General features: G+C 33.9%; 1 protein-coding gene across 7 annotated transcripts in view; it reads right to left on the bottom strand.

Annotated features, from left to right (window-relative positions):
* The window catches only part of LOC119838154 (synaptotagmin-7), a 323,559-nt gene that overhangs the window by 5,106 nt on the left and 302,141 nt on the right, over positions 1-16,312 (bottom strand). For 6 of the 7 annotated variants that reach the window (XM_038363988.1, XM_038363991.1, XM_038363993.1 and 3 more), the window contains 5 exons: positions 14,232-14,372; positions 9,851-10,027; positions 6,208-6,288; positions 4,890-5,058; positions 309-521 (listed from right to left, as the gene is read on the bottom strand). In XM_038363988.1, the coding sequence (XP_038219916.1) occupies positions 309-521; positions 4,890-5,058; positions 6,208-6,288; positions 9,851-10,027; positions 14,232-14,372 (781 nt within the window). The remainder of the gene's footprint in view (positions 1-308; positions 522-4,889; positions 5,059-6,207; positions 6,289-9,850; positions 10,028-14,231; positions 14,373-16,312) is intronic. The other variant, XM_038363989.1, reaches the window with a different exon arrangement.

Here is a 16,312-nt window from a genome sequence, read left to right as displayed (position 1 = left end):
TTATATCGTTCTAGATAGGTCACCTGGTGGTTCAAATGACCCGTAATTTTTTCTATATGGGCCTGTAGTCTATATGTATAAATTTGAAGTTTCGCGGGATTCACTAAAACACTCAACACTAATATAACTATTTATTTACGTTTACACAAGACAAATACTATAACCGTCATTTCTTATGTTTAATGATGAAACTATTTCGCTAGCGCGACTTAAACACGAGCAGCGCCATCTAGTGTTAATAAACAAAAATAATATCATAAACTTTACAAGTTAATACAAAGTTAGACAATCATCCAATATTAACTAACCAGCGAGTAATATCCGGCCAATCAGCTCGTTCCTGCCGATATTGTCGAAGTCCATCACCTGAACGTCGAGGGAGCACTCCCGTATCTTCTCCCAGGGCACGTTGAAGGAGAAGGAGTCGTTGAACACCGGGTTCAGGGTGCATTTGAAAACGGCCGTCTTGCGTTTCTCAATTCGCTTGTCGCCGAACTGCAGCCATACCTTTACGTAGGGATCTGGAATTCGAAATTGGCAGGTTATATGTCTTATATACTTATATATACGAGAGGTGGCCCAGTGGTTAGGACCTCGGACTTCGATAAGTCGGGGTTCGAAACCAGGCGAGCGTGCAAGAAATAAATTGATTTTTCAGTCTGCACATGTGGATAACATCATTGCTCAAAACGGTGAAGGAAAACATCGTGAGGAGACCGGCGTTTCTGAGAATCAAAAATTCGACGACATGTGACATGTGCCAACCCGCACTTGGCCAGTGTGGTAGATTATTACCTTAACCCTCATAGGAGGCCTGTGTCTCAGCAGTGGGAACATATATGGGCTGATGATGATGATGATGATTGTCGGATGCGTGATAAGTGAAGTCCCGTGTCCCCTAGTGGGGTATGGGGCAGATGATATATATATGTATCACTGATCGATTTTCTGTAAGTGATCAGCCTTCTGCTAGATCGAGATATTTTTTCGACCGGGAATCGAACCCAGGCCCCCTCGGTTCTACTCAAGCGTTAACCACTGTACCATACCGCCTTGGTTCTGTGATGGTACAGTTATAATCCGTTTTATTAAAACGCGTAACTAACGTCTGTACTTTCTATAATAAAAATAAGAATCTCCGAAATCCGCTAATCTCAGGAAGTACTAGACCAATTTACAAAAATCTTTCACCGTGGGATAGCTAAGTGTTTTTTTAGTAACATCCTATTATATCCAACTATCCAACTAATATTATAAATGCGAAATTTTGTAAGGATGTGTGTGTTTGGTGCTCTTTAACGCAAAAACTACTTAAACGATTGCAATGGAATTTGGTACGCAGACAGCTGGACAACTGGAATAACATATACGCAACTTTTTATCCCGATATTCCTACGGGTTTCGGACTTACGCGGGTGAAACCGCGGGGCGCAGCTAGTAGGCTATATATGTAATGTACCATCGGTGATGCTGGAGGGGACCCCCAGTAGCTCATGATTATACCTTGAGCGACTTTAGCCATATCCCTACTGTAAACCTAAGACCCCACGCTTATTATCTCACTCGAAATCGCTATTGAGTGAAAAATGTGCTCCGAACGCGTCTCCAAAACATTTCCGAGCAATCTTTATAACACTTTATACTAATATCATACATGTGAAAGTTTGTTTGGATGTTTGGCCGTTAATCAGACAAAACTACTCAACGGATTTGATGAAATTTGGTATACAAGGTATGAGCCGATTTGGGTGATAGGACACTTTTCATTTCGCTTAAATTCTTCCGTGGGATAAAACAAGGATTTTGATATCCGGACGGAGTCAGGACGTGGGTCTAGTTATTTATATAACCGACGTTGCCAAAGAGGAGAAGTTTTTGCCTTTGTTACTCGATAACTCCGCGGGTTTCAAACGATTGACGCGATTTTTTTTGTGTTTGATAGGGAATTGTTGTCATTTGGGCCCATTTTAGAATCTGGAGTGGTATACTCCCAGTATTATATAATAATATAATATATATAATACTGGGAGTGACCCAGTGTCTTTTTTATAGAAAATAATCTATATATCTTAATATATAAAAATCCATGTATGTTCCCAATGAACTCTTCACCATCTCAACGGATTTTGATGAAATTTGGCATTTTATGTGTAATTTGGTCCAACTTAAGATATAGGATAGTTTTTATTTCGATTAATTATCCCAATCTGTATATATTTTTTCAATTACTCAGCCACAGCAACGCGTGGCCGGGTATGCTAGTATATATATACTATATATATAAAACTCAAAGGTGACTTTTATATATGTATCTATATATACTAAGCACTGGACGGATCGGGCTGAAATTTGGCATGCAGATAGATGTTATGACGTCGGCATCCGCTAAGAACGGATTTTGATTAATTCTACCGCCAAGGGGATAAAATAGGGGATGAAAGTTTGTACAATGAAAAATTATTAGGCGCGGGAAAAGCTGCAGACAACAGCTAGCCATCCATAAAATATTCCCTCCAAACGACACTTCCTGGTGTCTAATTAGAGAAAAATTTAACACCCGTCGCCCAACAAATTGGTCCATCGTCTTTGAAATATGGCCATCATCTCTTCTTAATTGGGCTCACGTTACTTCTTGATTCATAAGCGAAACTTCGCTTTTCCACTCGAACGTAACTCGAGACGAATTAAAAAAGGAAATGTTGAGATAAAAACTGGAGTATTTTAAATGTAACTAGATCTTTAAATGATCGAGAAAACTCGATTCCGCCGGAACGTCTGGTGTTCTGGTTTTAGCTAAGCTTAATTGTACTTTAACGTGTGGTGTTAAAGTTGAAAGTATGGTGCTGTAGATCGTGTTTTTCTTTTTCCATATCCTGGTAATTACTTCGGTACGAATTTGGTGAGCATTAAATATACGAAACTAGATTTAGCTGGAAATATGATAAATAACGATTATTTCAATAGATATTTATATATATGTGATGATAGAATAAATATATATATATATATATTTATTCTATCATCACTTAATGCAGATATTATTTCAGGTAAATTTTCAACCAACTTCAAAAAAGAAGAAGGTGCTCAATTCGACTGTTTTTTGTATTTCATCAGGGTGAACCAATTTTGATGATTCTGTTTTGACAAACTAGCAATATGTGTCGGTAATTAGGAGATCTATAAATTTTGTGTTTGCACTTCCAACTAATATTATAAATGCGAAAGTTTGTAAGGATGTGTGTGTGTGTTTGTTTCTCTTTCACGCAAAAGCTTAGACAGCTTGACAGCTGGAATAACATATAGGCAACTTTTTATCCCGATATTCCTACGGGATACGGATTTACGCGGGTGAAACCGCGGGGTGCAACTAGTTTTATTCCTATAACGAAAAAATTTACTACTGTAAAATTAACATACTGTAAAATTTTTGATTTAATTAATGAATTCAAATGTTGAGAAAATTCTTGAATCCAGCATCTATTTATTAAAAGAACGTAAATTACCGACACTGGTCAATGTGGCTATTAAAATTATACTTGTATCCAAGTATACAAGTATAATTGGCCTCAGACAGTCATTCTGATAACCAAATAAATAAATTAGAAGGAATATAATATATTAATATATAAACATTTTTTTATATAAACCGACGGATCCGGACGATTTCACTTAAGATTTTCTAGAGAAAACATCCCTTATTCTTAGCAAATTAAGACCCCGTTTAAGATTGCAATTAAGACATAAAGTCACTTTCATGAGATACTTAATTATAAACATAAGCTAATATCGACTCGTTTTAACCCACATTAAACGGACAGCTTTCATTCAAACTTTGTATACTAATCAAGGATCGGTGACAGCACAATAGCTACATTCCAAGCATTCGAATCGCCAGGATTAAATAACATCGTACCTCCAGATAAAAATAAAACATTCGTTATATTTTTGCGCATGATTTTCCGGAAACAATTAGAAATAAAAAGCATCCACTGCATGAATGAAAAGAATCCGCTACAAAACATGTTCAAAAGTGCATTTCTTGTGAAAACAAAGCAATCATTCAATGCCACAATCCAATCGAAAGAATGTTCTAGACACGTCCATGGAACGCAATGTACCGAAAACTTCCATCGCTATCTCGAGTGTGGCTTCGCGTCTGCAGATTGGATTAATGATTGAGGCAGGATATAACTTATAGCGTCAGCGATCATGGCGAAATGTAATTGAGGAAATAATATTAATTGCGTTTGACTCGAGACCCAATATATACTTTTAGCTGGGCTCCTTTTAGTAGTGCTTTTCATAATAGTATTAGAGTTAACATAAAGGTATGTATTTCCCCTAATCCCTTTGAGTGGTATTAAATTATGTAGCCGAGGCTATTTTAGGCTTACTAAATAATGAAAATATGAATGTAATAGCTTTCTTAATGATCATATTTTGTGCACACGGGGTAAATTTACGAGAGTAGCGTTATATGTTAGACGTTTTTTGTAAGAATAAATAAGATTTAGATGTATTTTTCATATTTAACATAATGTTTTATTATAAACTAGCTGCGCCCCGCGGTTTCACCCGCGTAATTCCGTATCCCGTAGGAATATCGAGAAAAAGTTACCTGTGTGTCCTTGTCCAGCTATCTACGTACCAAATTTCATTGCAACCGGTTCAGTAGTTTTTGCGTGCGGGGTGCATCAAGTATCAAAAAGCAATAAAATGTATCCACATATTCAGTAGGCTAACTAAAACGCAGTTTTAGTTTAACGGCGATTTAGTTGCCTCCTCTTGCTTCGAATGCGTGGAATACGACGCAAGGAGGGGCCTTTACTGAGGACATATTATATATACATTCTATTCCCTATTTATAGTAGAATATATAATGAACTCACCAGATTTCCCATTGATATCTTTCGCTTTTAGATTCCTGGCTTTGAGCAGCGTCAGTGTGAGGACACTGTTACTGGGATGGTAGCAGAGGGAGGTCAGCAGCTCACCACATTTGTCTTTGGCCGGTGGTTTCAGAGCTTTCCAGAAGGATGGTTTCTCACTAAGGTCCACCTGGAAAATTTTAAATAGACATTACGTTATAATATTGCGTGCGTATTATTGCGAAATTGGATATTTTTTATTTCTTCTTTAGAATAAATACGCGTTTATAAGAATATTTTAACGCCAAGTTACAAGAAATTCTCACGAAATTATTCGCATTTAATTATTTAGGACGAACATGAAATACCAGAATTATATGAAATAAGTTGAATTGATATTTGATATGAATTGAGGTGTTCCAGCAAAATCGTAGCGAGATATTAAATGGCAATTTATTATACTTTGAAACAATATCTTACTCTGTAGATATTGAATAAAGCTAGTAAAGTTACAAGTATTAATATAAGATCTTTGTCAATATATATTAGGTATAAGTATTGTACGGAGTTTGTGAATTTAAATTTTAATTAGACCGAAACAGTTAAGATAATTAGAGACAAAACGTGCGGCAGCAGTTTTGCTCATCAATTTTAACAGGCGTCAAAAGTTTCAGACAATTTGAGGAAATTTTTCATCAGCGGAGCAAAAGTTGCACAAAGTTCTAAGATTGGATATTTATTACTTATACATAAATTTTATTTATCATCTCTTTTATGATTTTTTTTGTTTTGATTAGCTCAGCCATACCAAAATTTTAATTGTGAATAAAAACGTTAAAGTCCCGTTATATGATGGAATATTAGTGAAGTATATAATTTGATTGATAAAAGGAAATAGATTGTCTGCATCATAATGATTGTATCAGCCCCATAGTACACAAGGAGCCAAACTGTTATTCGCCAGAAGGGCTGCTAGAACTTATTTGTTTATTTATTTACTGTTCAACAAAATTGTTCAAAGAAAACTTAAAAATAATGTACATTTTCTTTGCCTTATGACAAAGAAGATCTAATGGAAGCCTGTGTGAATTAAAGACCTACCTTCCTATTGACATGTAAGCCATTCCCCCAGAGTATCACTACAACATATTATATGCTCTTGTCCTAGCTTCATCCGTCTTATTTTAGGCTAAAAAATAGCTTATGCTATACACTAAAGATAAAACTTTCTAATGGTAAAACAATTAGAAGCATCGATACAGTCGTTTTTGAGTTAAATCCTAAGAAACAAAGGAAAAAAACGTTGAATAATGTTATTTCTTTCGACTTAAATACTCACTTGACAAAGAGGTAGAAAGACTTCCCCAATAGAGTCGTCGCGTGAAAAGCGATCGTAATCAAATACGTGGAGATGTAGCACCTGAAATAAATTATATATTAAACTTAAAAACTATTAAATAAGAAATTTTGAAAGAATAGATAGAAAATTTGATCACGAGGCGGGATTCGAACCCGCGTCTTTTTGCCAAACCGTTAATAATGTTTCGTATTGTTTGTGATGGTTCTAAATCATCTCAATAGATGGGGTGTCTCTTAGGCACATAAAGCCGAAAGAGTAGAAGAGATTCGATTACTGTGGCGGGATCACGGGTGGCCGATGGGCTAGGCGTGCCTTTGGCAAAAACACGCGGGTTCGAATCCCGCCTCGTGATCAATTTTTTTCTGTTTCAAAATGTCTCATTTATAAAGCATTTCAATACAATAAAGCTAAAAATTAAATTAAACTACTGAATAGCTAGAATAATCACATTTAAGACTTTAACTCAATCTCAAGCATTTATTTAACTAGACAATCTAAAAGACTAAAATCAGCGCTGTTCGGGGGTTAAAGCCCGTCAGCATGGCTGAGTCTGTCCCGATTGCCATGTTAATTTTTTTATGTTAATTTTAATTTATATTACTTTTTCCATTGATTTGTGTTTTTTTTTTATGTGGCAATAAAGCTTGTTTTCTTTCTTTCTTTTCTTACATCTTTTAGAAATACCTTCGGGGCGTCTATTATATACGTGAGGCGTTTTCTGATTGTTTTTAATGGATGCCTTTTAGAGTCATATTATTTACTTATCACTAAGTTAAGGCTCGACAATCTGTTAGTGCCGAGAACTTAAGAAAATATATATGCTCTGAATCCTTTTTTATGTTATTAAGAAGTCTATTTTGCATTATATACTAGCTGCCCCGCAGTTTCACCCGCGTAAGTCCATATCCTGTACGAATATCGGGATCAAAAGCTACTTATATCTTATTCCAGTTGTGCAGCTGTTTACGTACTAATTTTCATTGCAGTTGGTTCAGTAGTTTTTGCGTGAAAGAATAACATACACACACACATCCTTACAAACTTTCGCATTTATAATATTAGTAGGATTAGTATGAAAGAAATTAGGACTAACTACTAGCTCTAGCTCCTCCCGAGTTTTTTTTATAGTTTCACAAATAATAGCTATATTGATTAGCATCTATACTAATATTATAAAACTGAAAAGTTTGTTTGTTTGTAGGCTTGAACGCGCTAATCTCAGGAATTTTTGAAGTTGGACCAGTAGACGATTTCAAAAATTATTTCAATGTTAGATAGCCTATTTATTTTCAAGATTATAGGCTATATAAGTACCACGGGCGAAGCCGGGGCGGACCGCTAGCTAGTTTATACTTCAATACAACTGAAACATGTTACACTAAGTCGTTCAACCGTATATACATTGAAATGTATAAAGTTTTTAACTTGAATATTGTTTCTAGTTTCCAAGTTTAAGTTAACGTACTTTAAAAGCATTTTAGAAATAAAATGGATAACAAAGTCGCAACTTTATATATGCGCCAAGAAATTCAATGAAAATAAACATTGACTTTAATTTTTAGTTTTATAGCATTGAAATGCTTTATAAATGAGAAATTTTGAAAGAATAGAAAATTTTTGATCACGAGGCAGGATTCGAACCTGCGTATCTTGCCTAACCGTAGCAACGCCTAGCCTCGCGGCCACCCGATTACTGTGGCAGGATCACGGGTAGCCGAGAGGCTAGGCGTTGCTACGGTTAGGCAAGATACGCAGGTTCGAATCCTGCTTCGTGATCAAATTTTTTCTATTCTTTCAAAATTTCTCATAAACATTGACTTTTTATCTTGAGTTTACTAACTTAAAAAAAAACCTGATGTATCAAACTATCAAATCACTCTGTCGCACTAATATTATAAATGTGATAGTTTGTGCGTTTGGATGTTTGTCCGTTAGTCATGCTGAAATTACTGAACGGATTTTGGTGAAATTTGGCACACAGACAGGTTATGAGCTGACTTGCGTGATAGTATACGTTTATCCTGGGATAAAACAGAAATCTTGATATCCGGGCAGAGCCGGGACGAGCGTCTTGTATCGAAATATAAATACGCGAGTCAAATATTTGTTAATTCCATTAGACTTCATGTATTAAAGAAACACTTTTGAATCGTCATAACGCAGTTTTAACATTTACCGTAACGTCTGCATCGACTTACGCCTCACCACATGGGCGGTGGTAGCGCTTACCATCAGGCGACCCACCAGCTCCATTGCCGACGATGACATAAAAAACACTCACAGAACACCTGTATATTTACAGAGTTTTACTTTATAACAATATCTAAATAGTGAAAATGTGTTTGTGGGTCAATTTCACTGCAAGTGAAGTTACACTAATGAGTCAGAAGTTCAGGATCGTAATTGCGACCTGGATAGTTATGCGAATAATGCATTAAACAATGTAAATTATTTCTATTTATTTACTTTTAAATTGTTGTTCTGCGATTATGTTTCTTCCTTGTAAATTCTGTGTTTTGCCTGTTTATTAGTTGCGTGTGTTCTTATGTGATTAAATTTCGTCTATGACTATGAATCTTATACCTTTAAACGAGCAATTCTTGTATATATAATTGGAATCTCGGAATCGGCTCCATCGTTGGAGCTAAAAAAGATTCCTAGCTAGATCGATTTATCGCCCCCGAAACCCCCTTTATACTAAATTTCATGAAAATCGTTGTAGCCGATTCCGAGATTCCAATTATATATATACAAGATATATTTATACAAGAATTGCTCGTTTAAAGATATAAGATATAGTTGTTTCATTTTTCTTTATATAACTTGTCTCTTAGACTTATATACTGTATGACATATCAAACTCAAACATTTATTTATTCAATTAGACTTCTTATAGAAACACTTTTGAATGTTCAGTACACAGTTTGAATATTCCTACCGGTTCGGTTGTGTCTACAAAGAGCCAGCAGCAAGTTTTGTAGTACTCTTTTAAAATAATATAAATTTTACATTTTAATTCTACATAATATGTAACATGTACATAACAATGAGGCCAAAGAGTTATCCTGTGCTTCTTAGCGATAGAATTCCATGGATTTTCATCTTCCATACATTCATTAATGCTATAGTAGTCTCTCTGAACTAATACATTTTTAATATAGTTTTTGAATTTAGCACTGCTCTACGATTTAATACCATGAGAAATTCCGTTGTAGAAGCGTATACCTTGTTCCATAAATAAATTTTTAACTTTACCAAACAGGCATTTTAATTTTATTTCTGTTCCTTGTATCACAATGTCTATCTCCGATTTTTATCATTGAAATAAACGTATTTTTTATTGTGCTGTTACATTAAACTAGCTGAACGTAATCTGTAATCTATATATCTAAAAGAATCGTCGTGTTAGTTACACTATTTATAACTCAAGAATGGCTAAACCGATTAGGTTGAAATTTGGTATAGAGATAGTTTTAGACCCGAGAAAGGACATAGGATAGTTTTTATCCCGGAAATCTAACGGGAACGGGAGCTTTGTCGGTAACCCCCCGAGTCTATCTTACCCGTGACTACGCGCGCAAAGTCGCGGGCGGAATGCTAGTTATTTCTATAGCTTACGTACCCTCGCCTGCAGCTTCTGTATCGGAAAGCCTTCAAAGTAGAACGTTTCATTCCACCTCGGGTTGAGGGTGCGGCGTTTAATCTTGGTCTCCAGCCGATGCTTCTTATCAGGCAGCAAAGTGACTCGAACGTAAGGGTCTGATGTTCCACTGAGATCCTTGGCTGGGAGGTCCTTCCCCTGTAATATGGTTTTATTTTAGTCATACATTAAAGTGATTAACTATAAATTTAATCTAATCTAGAAATCTTTAATCTAGCTTATCTATTTACATGTGGGAAATCATTACATCGTTTAGGATAATGCATGTACGGAGGGGAAATTGGTCACACTTATCGATTTAATATAAAATGCATAGGTTGACTGATGTAGCAACGCATAGCCCAAACTACTGGACCGATCGAGGTGAAATTTGGCATACAGAGAGCCACTATGATGTAGGCATCCGCTAAGAAAGGATTTTTATAAATTCTGCTCACAAAGGGATAAAAAGAGGATAAAACTTTGTACCATTTGTTTAGACCATGCGGGCGAAACCGCATACAACAAGTAGATTTACATAGTGAAGGAGTATATAATGCTTATATTTTTAAATAATACATAAAATACATTTAATAATGAAAAAAAAACAACCCACAGACAGCCACGGATTTACACACACACGCATACGACTAATTACTCATAATTATGGTTATAGTCGAATTTCAACCAACGACCACTAGCATTATGAAAGTTCAATGACCTCTGTGTCAATTGCGTGTCAAATGTCATTAGAAAAAATACGAATAACTTAGAAATAAATCCTTCTAGCATTTTGTTGATGGTCTATTTCATTTTGCCTGACTTTTACATCAAATTTAATCAATACAAACGTTATTTCTTAAATAAGATAATTAATTCGTTTGAATGGTCATGTATATGTAATACCAGCGGTCCGCCCCGGCTTCGCCCGTGGTCCATATATAGCCTATAGCCTTAATCAATGAATGGGCTATCTAACACTTAAAGATTTTTTCAAATCGGACCAGTAGTTCCTGAGATTAGTCTGTTCAAACAAACAAACAAACTCATCAGCTTTATAATATTAGTATAATATTGTAATACAGTATTGTACTTCCTACTAATATCCTACTCCTACTAATATAATAAATGCGAAAGTTTGTAAGGATGTTTGTGTGTTTGTTGCTCTTTCACGCAAAAACTACTGAACCGATTGCAATGAAATTTGGAACGTAGATAGCTGGACAACTGGAATAACATATAGGCAACTTTTTATCCCGATATTCCTACGGGGTACGGACTTACGCGGGTGAAACCGCGAGTGCGCAAATAGTAACCACGATAATATGAACCACGGAAGAAGCCAGGGCGTTTAGCTAGTAAATTTTAATGTGCATTCAGGCACAATCATACCATCAAATTGTCGGAACTAGATCAAATGACATAAGAACATTTTAATGTCATACGGCAGGCATGAGCTTTCAAAAAAAAAGAGGATCATGATATAGGTTCACGCCGTCGAAAGCTTCGAGGTGACATACTCAACGTTCTATTTGTGAGGATTATTCTTTGAAGTCTGAAATTATAAATTTACTGTACAAATTCTGTCGACTCTGCGAATGGTTTTTTAAATACATATTATTACTACATAGTATAGAACAAAGTCGCTTTCTCTGTCCCTATATCCCTATGTATGCTTAAATCTTTAACTGCACAATTGTATTTGATGGAGTTTTGTTAATAGATAGAGTGAGTCAAGAACAATGTTTATATGTATAGCATCTTCTAAACAACTCCGAATTTAAGGCGTGCGAAGCCGCGAACAAAAGCTAGTTTATGATAAGAAACGGATAACGTATGTTATAGTTAAAATTAATTTTTATCAACAGACAACTCACGGCATCAACAGAACGCAAATTAAACAAATAAAAGAGTTCGTTTTTAATTGAAAATGTACGTTCGTAGGCGTCGAATCTGGATATAAAAATACATTTAACAATCAAAATACAAATGGAAATTTATATTTGATTTTATTGACCACCGCAAAGTACGGCGATATATAAAAAACAAATTGACGCAGGTAGTTTTCAATACAAACGTATTTGTTGTAAATTTTAACGCGTTGGAGTCGTGATGTTTTGTGTATATCTGATTATTATATTTACATTGTCATTTAACTTGCTTATACATATGGTTTCATCTTATATTTATAAACATATGAAACAAGTTATTTTCAAATTGATTGAAATATATTAACTGGGTGTACACGATGTATCAGCTTTTAAATAATAAAAAAAAACTAAAAGAGTAACCAGTTCCCCCAGTCGAAAGTTCTCAAGTAAAAATAAATACAGTTGAATTATATATAACCTCCTTTTGTGAATATGGTTGAAAGATTTTTTTATACTAGCTTTAACACCACGTATAAAAAAGCGTGAGCCTCTCATGGGGTTTCTATTTAAATTTGGTCTAGTTCTAACAATTTGAAGGGGGTTTTAATTTTTTTATAAATCTTTCATTTAAAGTGAAAACCATTTATCGTATCTGTATAAAATTTGGTACAGAGATAGACTATAGTCTGGATTAGCACATGGGCTACTTTTTACCCGGGTACCACGCGAGTGACGCCGGGTATTTTAAAATTATAAAACTTGTTTTACAGTCCGTTCTTGAAGAAACATTCTTGGTTCTTCATGAATTTTGCCACAGATTATGCCATGGATTTATGTAAGTATCCGTTGGATTTATTGTAGCATGATTTTACATCTGTGGTGAGGTTCTATATTCGAATTGTCTTGTTTGAAAATTGGAATGTACTTTTTTATGGCATGAATTTTGGCGGACTGTTATCGGATTCTATATTTAAATTATCTTTCGATGACAATTGTTGGCAATAAAACACATTGGTCACAGACTTATCTATCAACGTACAGCCCAAAATCCTAAACCGATCGGGCTGAAATTTGCTATGAATATAGTCACTATGATTTTGACATCCGCTGAAAAAGGATATTGATAAATTCTACCACCAAGGGGATAGAATAGGAGATGAAAATTTATACCATGAAAATTTAGTTTGCTAGTTTTATTACGTGATTATCATATAAGTATTACATATACTTATTTTATTTATTTATTTTATTTTAACACTTTTATTACATATTAATTATAGAAAGAAAAAAAAAAGAAAAAGAAAATATAAACAATAGTTAAAGATAATGTATAACGGGTATCATGTAATAAATATACCTTAATTAACGTGAGTATATCTATAGTATATATATATATATATATATATATATATATATATATATATATATATATATATATATATATATATATATATATATATATATATATATATATATATATATATATATATATATATATATATATATATATATATATATATATAGTAATCTGTGCATTAGCTATGTGTTTGGTAGCAAACAAAGGCACGAGCTATCTGACGTATTTCTTTTACGTCACAGTTGAGATCCAAGTCTGCTAATTTAAAAATTCTTCAATTGCGTCTCAACTGGTTTGCATCACAATGGTTTGACAGAGTTAGTAGTCTGCTATAATATGTTTATCTACACTAATATTATAAAGAGGAAAACTTTGTTTGTTTGGTTGTAATGAATAGGCTCAAAAACTACTGGAACGATTTTAAAAATTCTTTCATCATTCGAAAGCTACATTATCCACGAGTAACATAGACTATATATGTACCACGGGCGAAGCCGGGGCGAACAGCTAGTGATCAATAGAATAGCAACTAAATTGCCGTAGGAAGCCTATATCAGGGTATATTTTGGGTAGCAACACTGAGAACTGTCTCAATATCTCATTGAGACACCCTTGCGTCTCATTTACGATCTAAAATGACTATGACCAGTTTTGCAGGAGAAGAATTTTGTTTCAATGATAATTGAAGAGTAATGGATTGTTAATTGAATCATATTAGTATTTTCTTGTGCTTTTTTTGCCTCCCCGTGACCACGCTCGCTCTAAACTGTTCGAAGGCTCGGGTTTATAATATAATGAATAAATCGCGTTTAAAATCCGTTAAAAAGTTTTTAATTTCATATTATTGTGTCATTTTACTAAAATAGCAGAATTGGATGCGTCATGGATCGCCTGATGGTAAACGATCACCACCGCCCATGAACATTAGCAGAGGTAGTGCAAATACGTTGTCCTCTTTCAAAAGGTAAGGAAAGGGAATGTATTATTCAACTCAAAAGCTAAGGAAAAGGATACGAGCCTCTTCATTATTCAACAGCGTCCACATACCACTAACATCACAGAAAAGTAAAATAAAACCTTATTTAAAAATTAAAAATCAATCGAACTTAGCTACTTAATATATATCAGTACTAACCTGGATGATTTTTAAGATGAGAGTCGTGTTCTGGAAATCATATTCAAGGGAGAAGTGTATCTGTCCGACGTTTTCCGAAGGCTCCGAGTTGTCTATGTACATGTCCACGAGCGAGATCGAGCGATTCTGCAGGAACGCCATCTGTCAGTACATCGTGTACGATTTATATCGGTATATGGTGGTTTTTTATGGCATTTTTTTATACCTGGTTCTATGTTCGAACGATCTTATTTGAAAATGGAATGTACATTATATTGTGTTGTATATTTTGGCGGTTTTTGTCGAGTTCTATATTTAAATTATGTTTTGATGCCAATTAGTAAGAGTAAGTAATTTAGGGGACATGGAAAATGTTCTATTTTTCAATAAGTTGATGAGAAAAAACGTAAAAGGAATCTAATTGAAATAAGAGTTTTCTATGCTTAAAATAGCATTTAAAAATAATCATTGTTTACACTTTACTTGTTAAGACTTAATCTGAAGTGTGCTACAATTGATGATGGAAATATAATTTTAAATGCAATAGAAAAGGACGGACTGCGAAACTAACTTCAGTGCTGTTACAATGCATGAATTATGTATGTATTATAGTTATCTATAAGCCTATAAAGTCAATTTATCATATAGAAATTCCGGGCAAATAACAAGATTATAAATGAATAAAAAAGATTTATTTAATATAGAAACTTGACCTCAAACGATTCGCTTCGCGAATGAATTCTTCTACGAGTGATCGAGTTTGTCGTTTGTCAAATTAAACTGTCCGTAAGAACAGATTCTGTATTGGACAAATCTAGGTCTATTATAAGGATCTATATTATACTAGGTCCTATTGAATTAAAGGTACTTTTGTACGAAATATATATAAGATTTTGTTGTAGCGATTATAGCAGACTTATAATGGGGCATCCATTTTAAATTTTATCAAATATACTTAATTAAAGAACTATTTATTTACCGTTTAATCAATAGCTCTTTTTAGTAAAATATGTTATTATCATAGTTTACATTATTGATAACTGCTATTATGGGAATTTAAAATCAAACTAGATTAATGCCATAATACAAAAAGTAAACAAGATAAATAAAAAGTGACTTAGATCAAGTGAAAAATGTCAGTTCGAATAGTGATCCAGACGGAAGTTATCTGAGACTATTGTAGCGAAAATCAATAATTGATTATGACCCAAGGAACTCTGTGAATTATTTAAGAAAATATTACTCAGAGGATCTTCAGAGCTTATTATGTTTGTACTTTGGGCCCTTTTCTCTTATTATACGTAAAACAAATACCTATATTATACGTATAAAAACAATGTTTACATAGCAATGGAAATTAACTCTAATTACGTGTAAGCTAAACCTCACTATGCTACGTCCACGAATATAATTCGTATAATTTCTCACATTTCGATCCAGTTCGAAGGACCAAATTGAAAGAAATGTGATACAAGGCAAAAAAAATTCAAATATCGAATACTCAATAAAGCTTACAAGTGATCTCAGTATACAATACCAATACTCATTGTTAGTCCCGCGTATTCGATACACAAAACAATTGTGATATAACGAAGTGTCCTTCATAGTATTGAATGCGTGGGTCTAACCTGGAATTTTTATCTTTTTATATTTACATACAACCGATGTCTTTGAATATTTCGCTCATAATTTATTCATTATTAGAATGAATGAATTATTAATGTGATTTAAATAATTGTGTGTAACAGAATAAATGTACCAAAAATAAGCTGGATAATTTTTTTTATACTTTATGGACCTAAGGCTGATCTAATAAATTACCTGTTTATTCAAAATCCAGTTTAGTATTTAATTATATACTAAAGCACATACTTATATATAGGTGCTAGATAGCTAAGAAGTCTACATAAAGCGGATTTTAAAAGCAGTTTTGTTGTAAATGAGCGATTGTTTTCAGACAAGTTGAGAACGAAGGCACTAACAGAAAATGGAGTCATAATTGTTTTTAATTCAAATGTTATTGTACTAAAAGGACATATATATTTAAAAACGATTATGTATATACATAATATGGAAAAATCTGTTTAAATGAAAATATGTCC

This window comes from Zerene cesonia, unplaced genomic scaffold (assembly GCF_012273895.1).
Source record: "Zerene cesonia ecotype Mississippi unplaced genomic scaffold, Zerene_cesonia_1.1 Zces_u001, whole genome shotgun sequence".
In the NCBI taxonomy this organism is placed as follows: domain Eukaryota; kingdom Metazoa; phylum Arthropoda; class Insecta; order Lepidoptera; family Pieridae; genus Zerene; species Zerene cesonia.
This window is presented reverse-complemented; position numbering and strand designations above follow the sequence as displayed.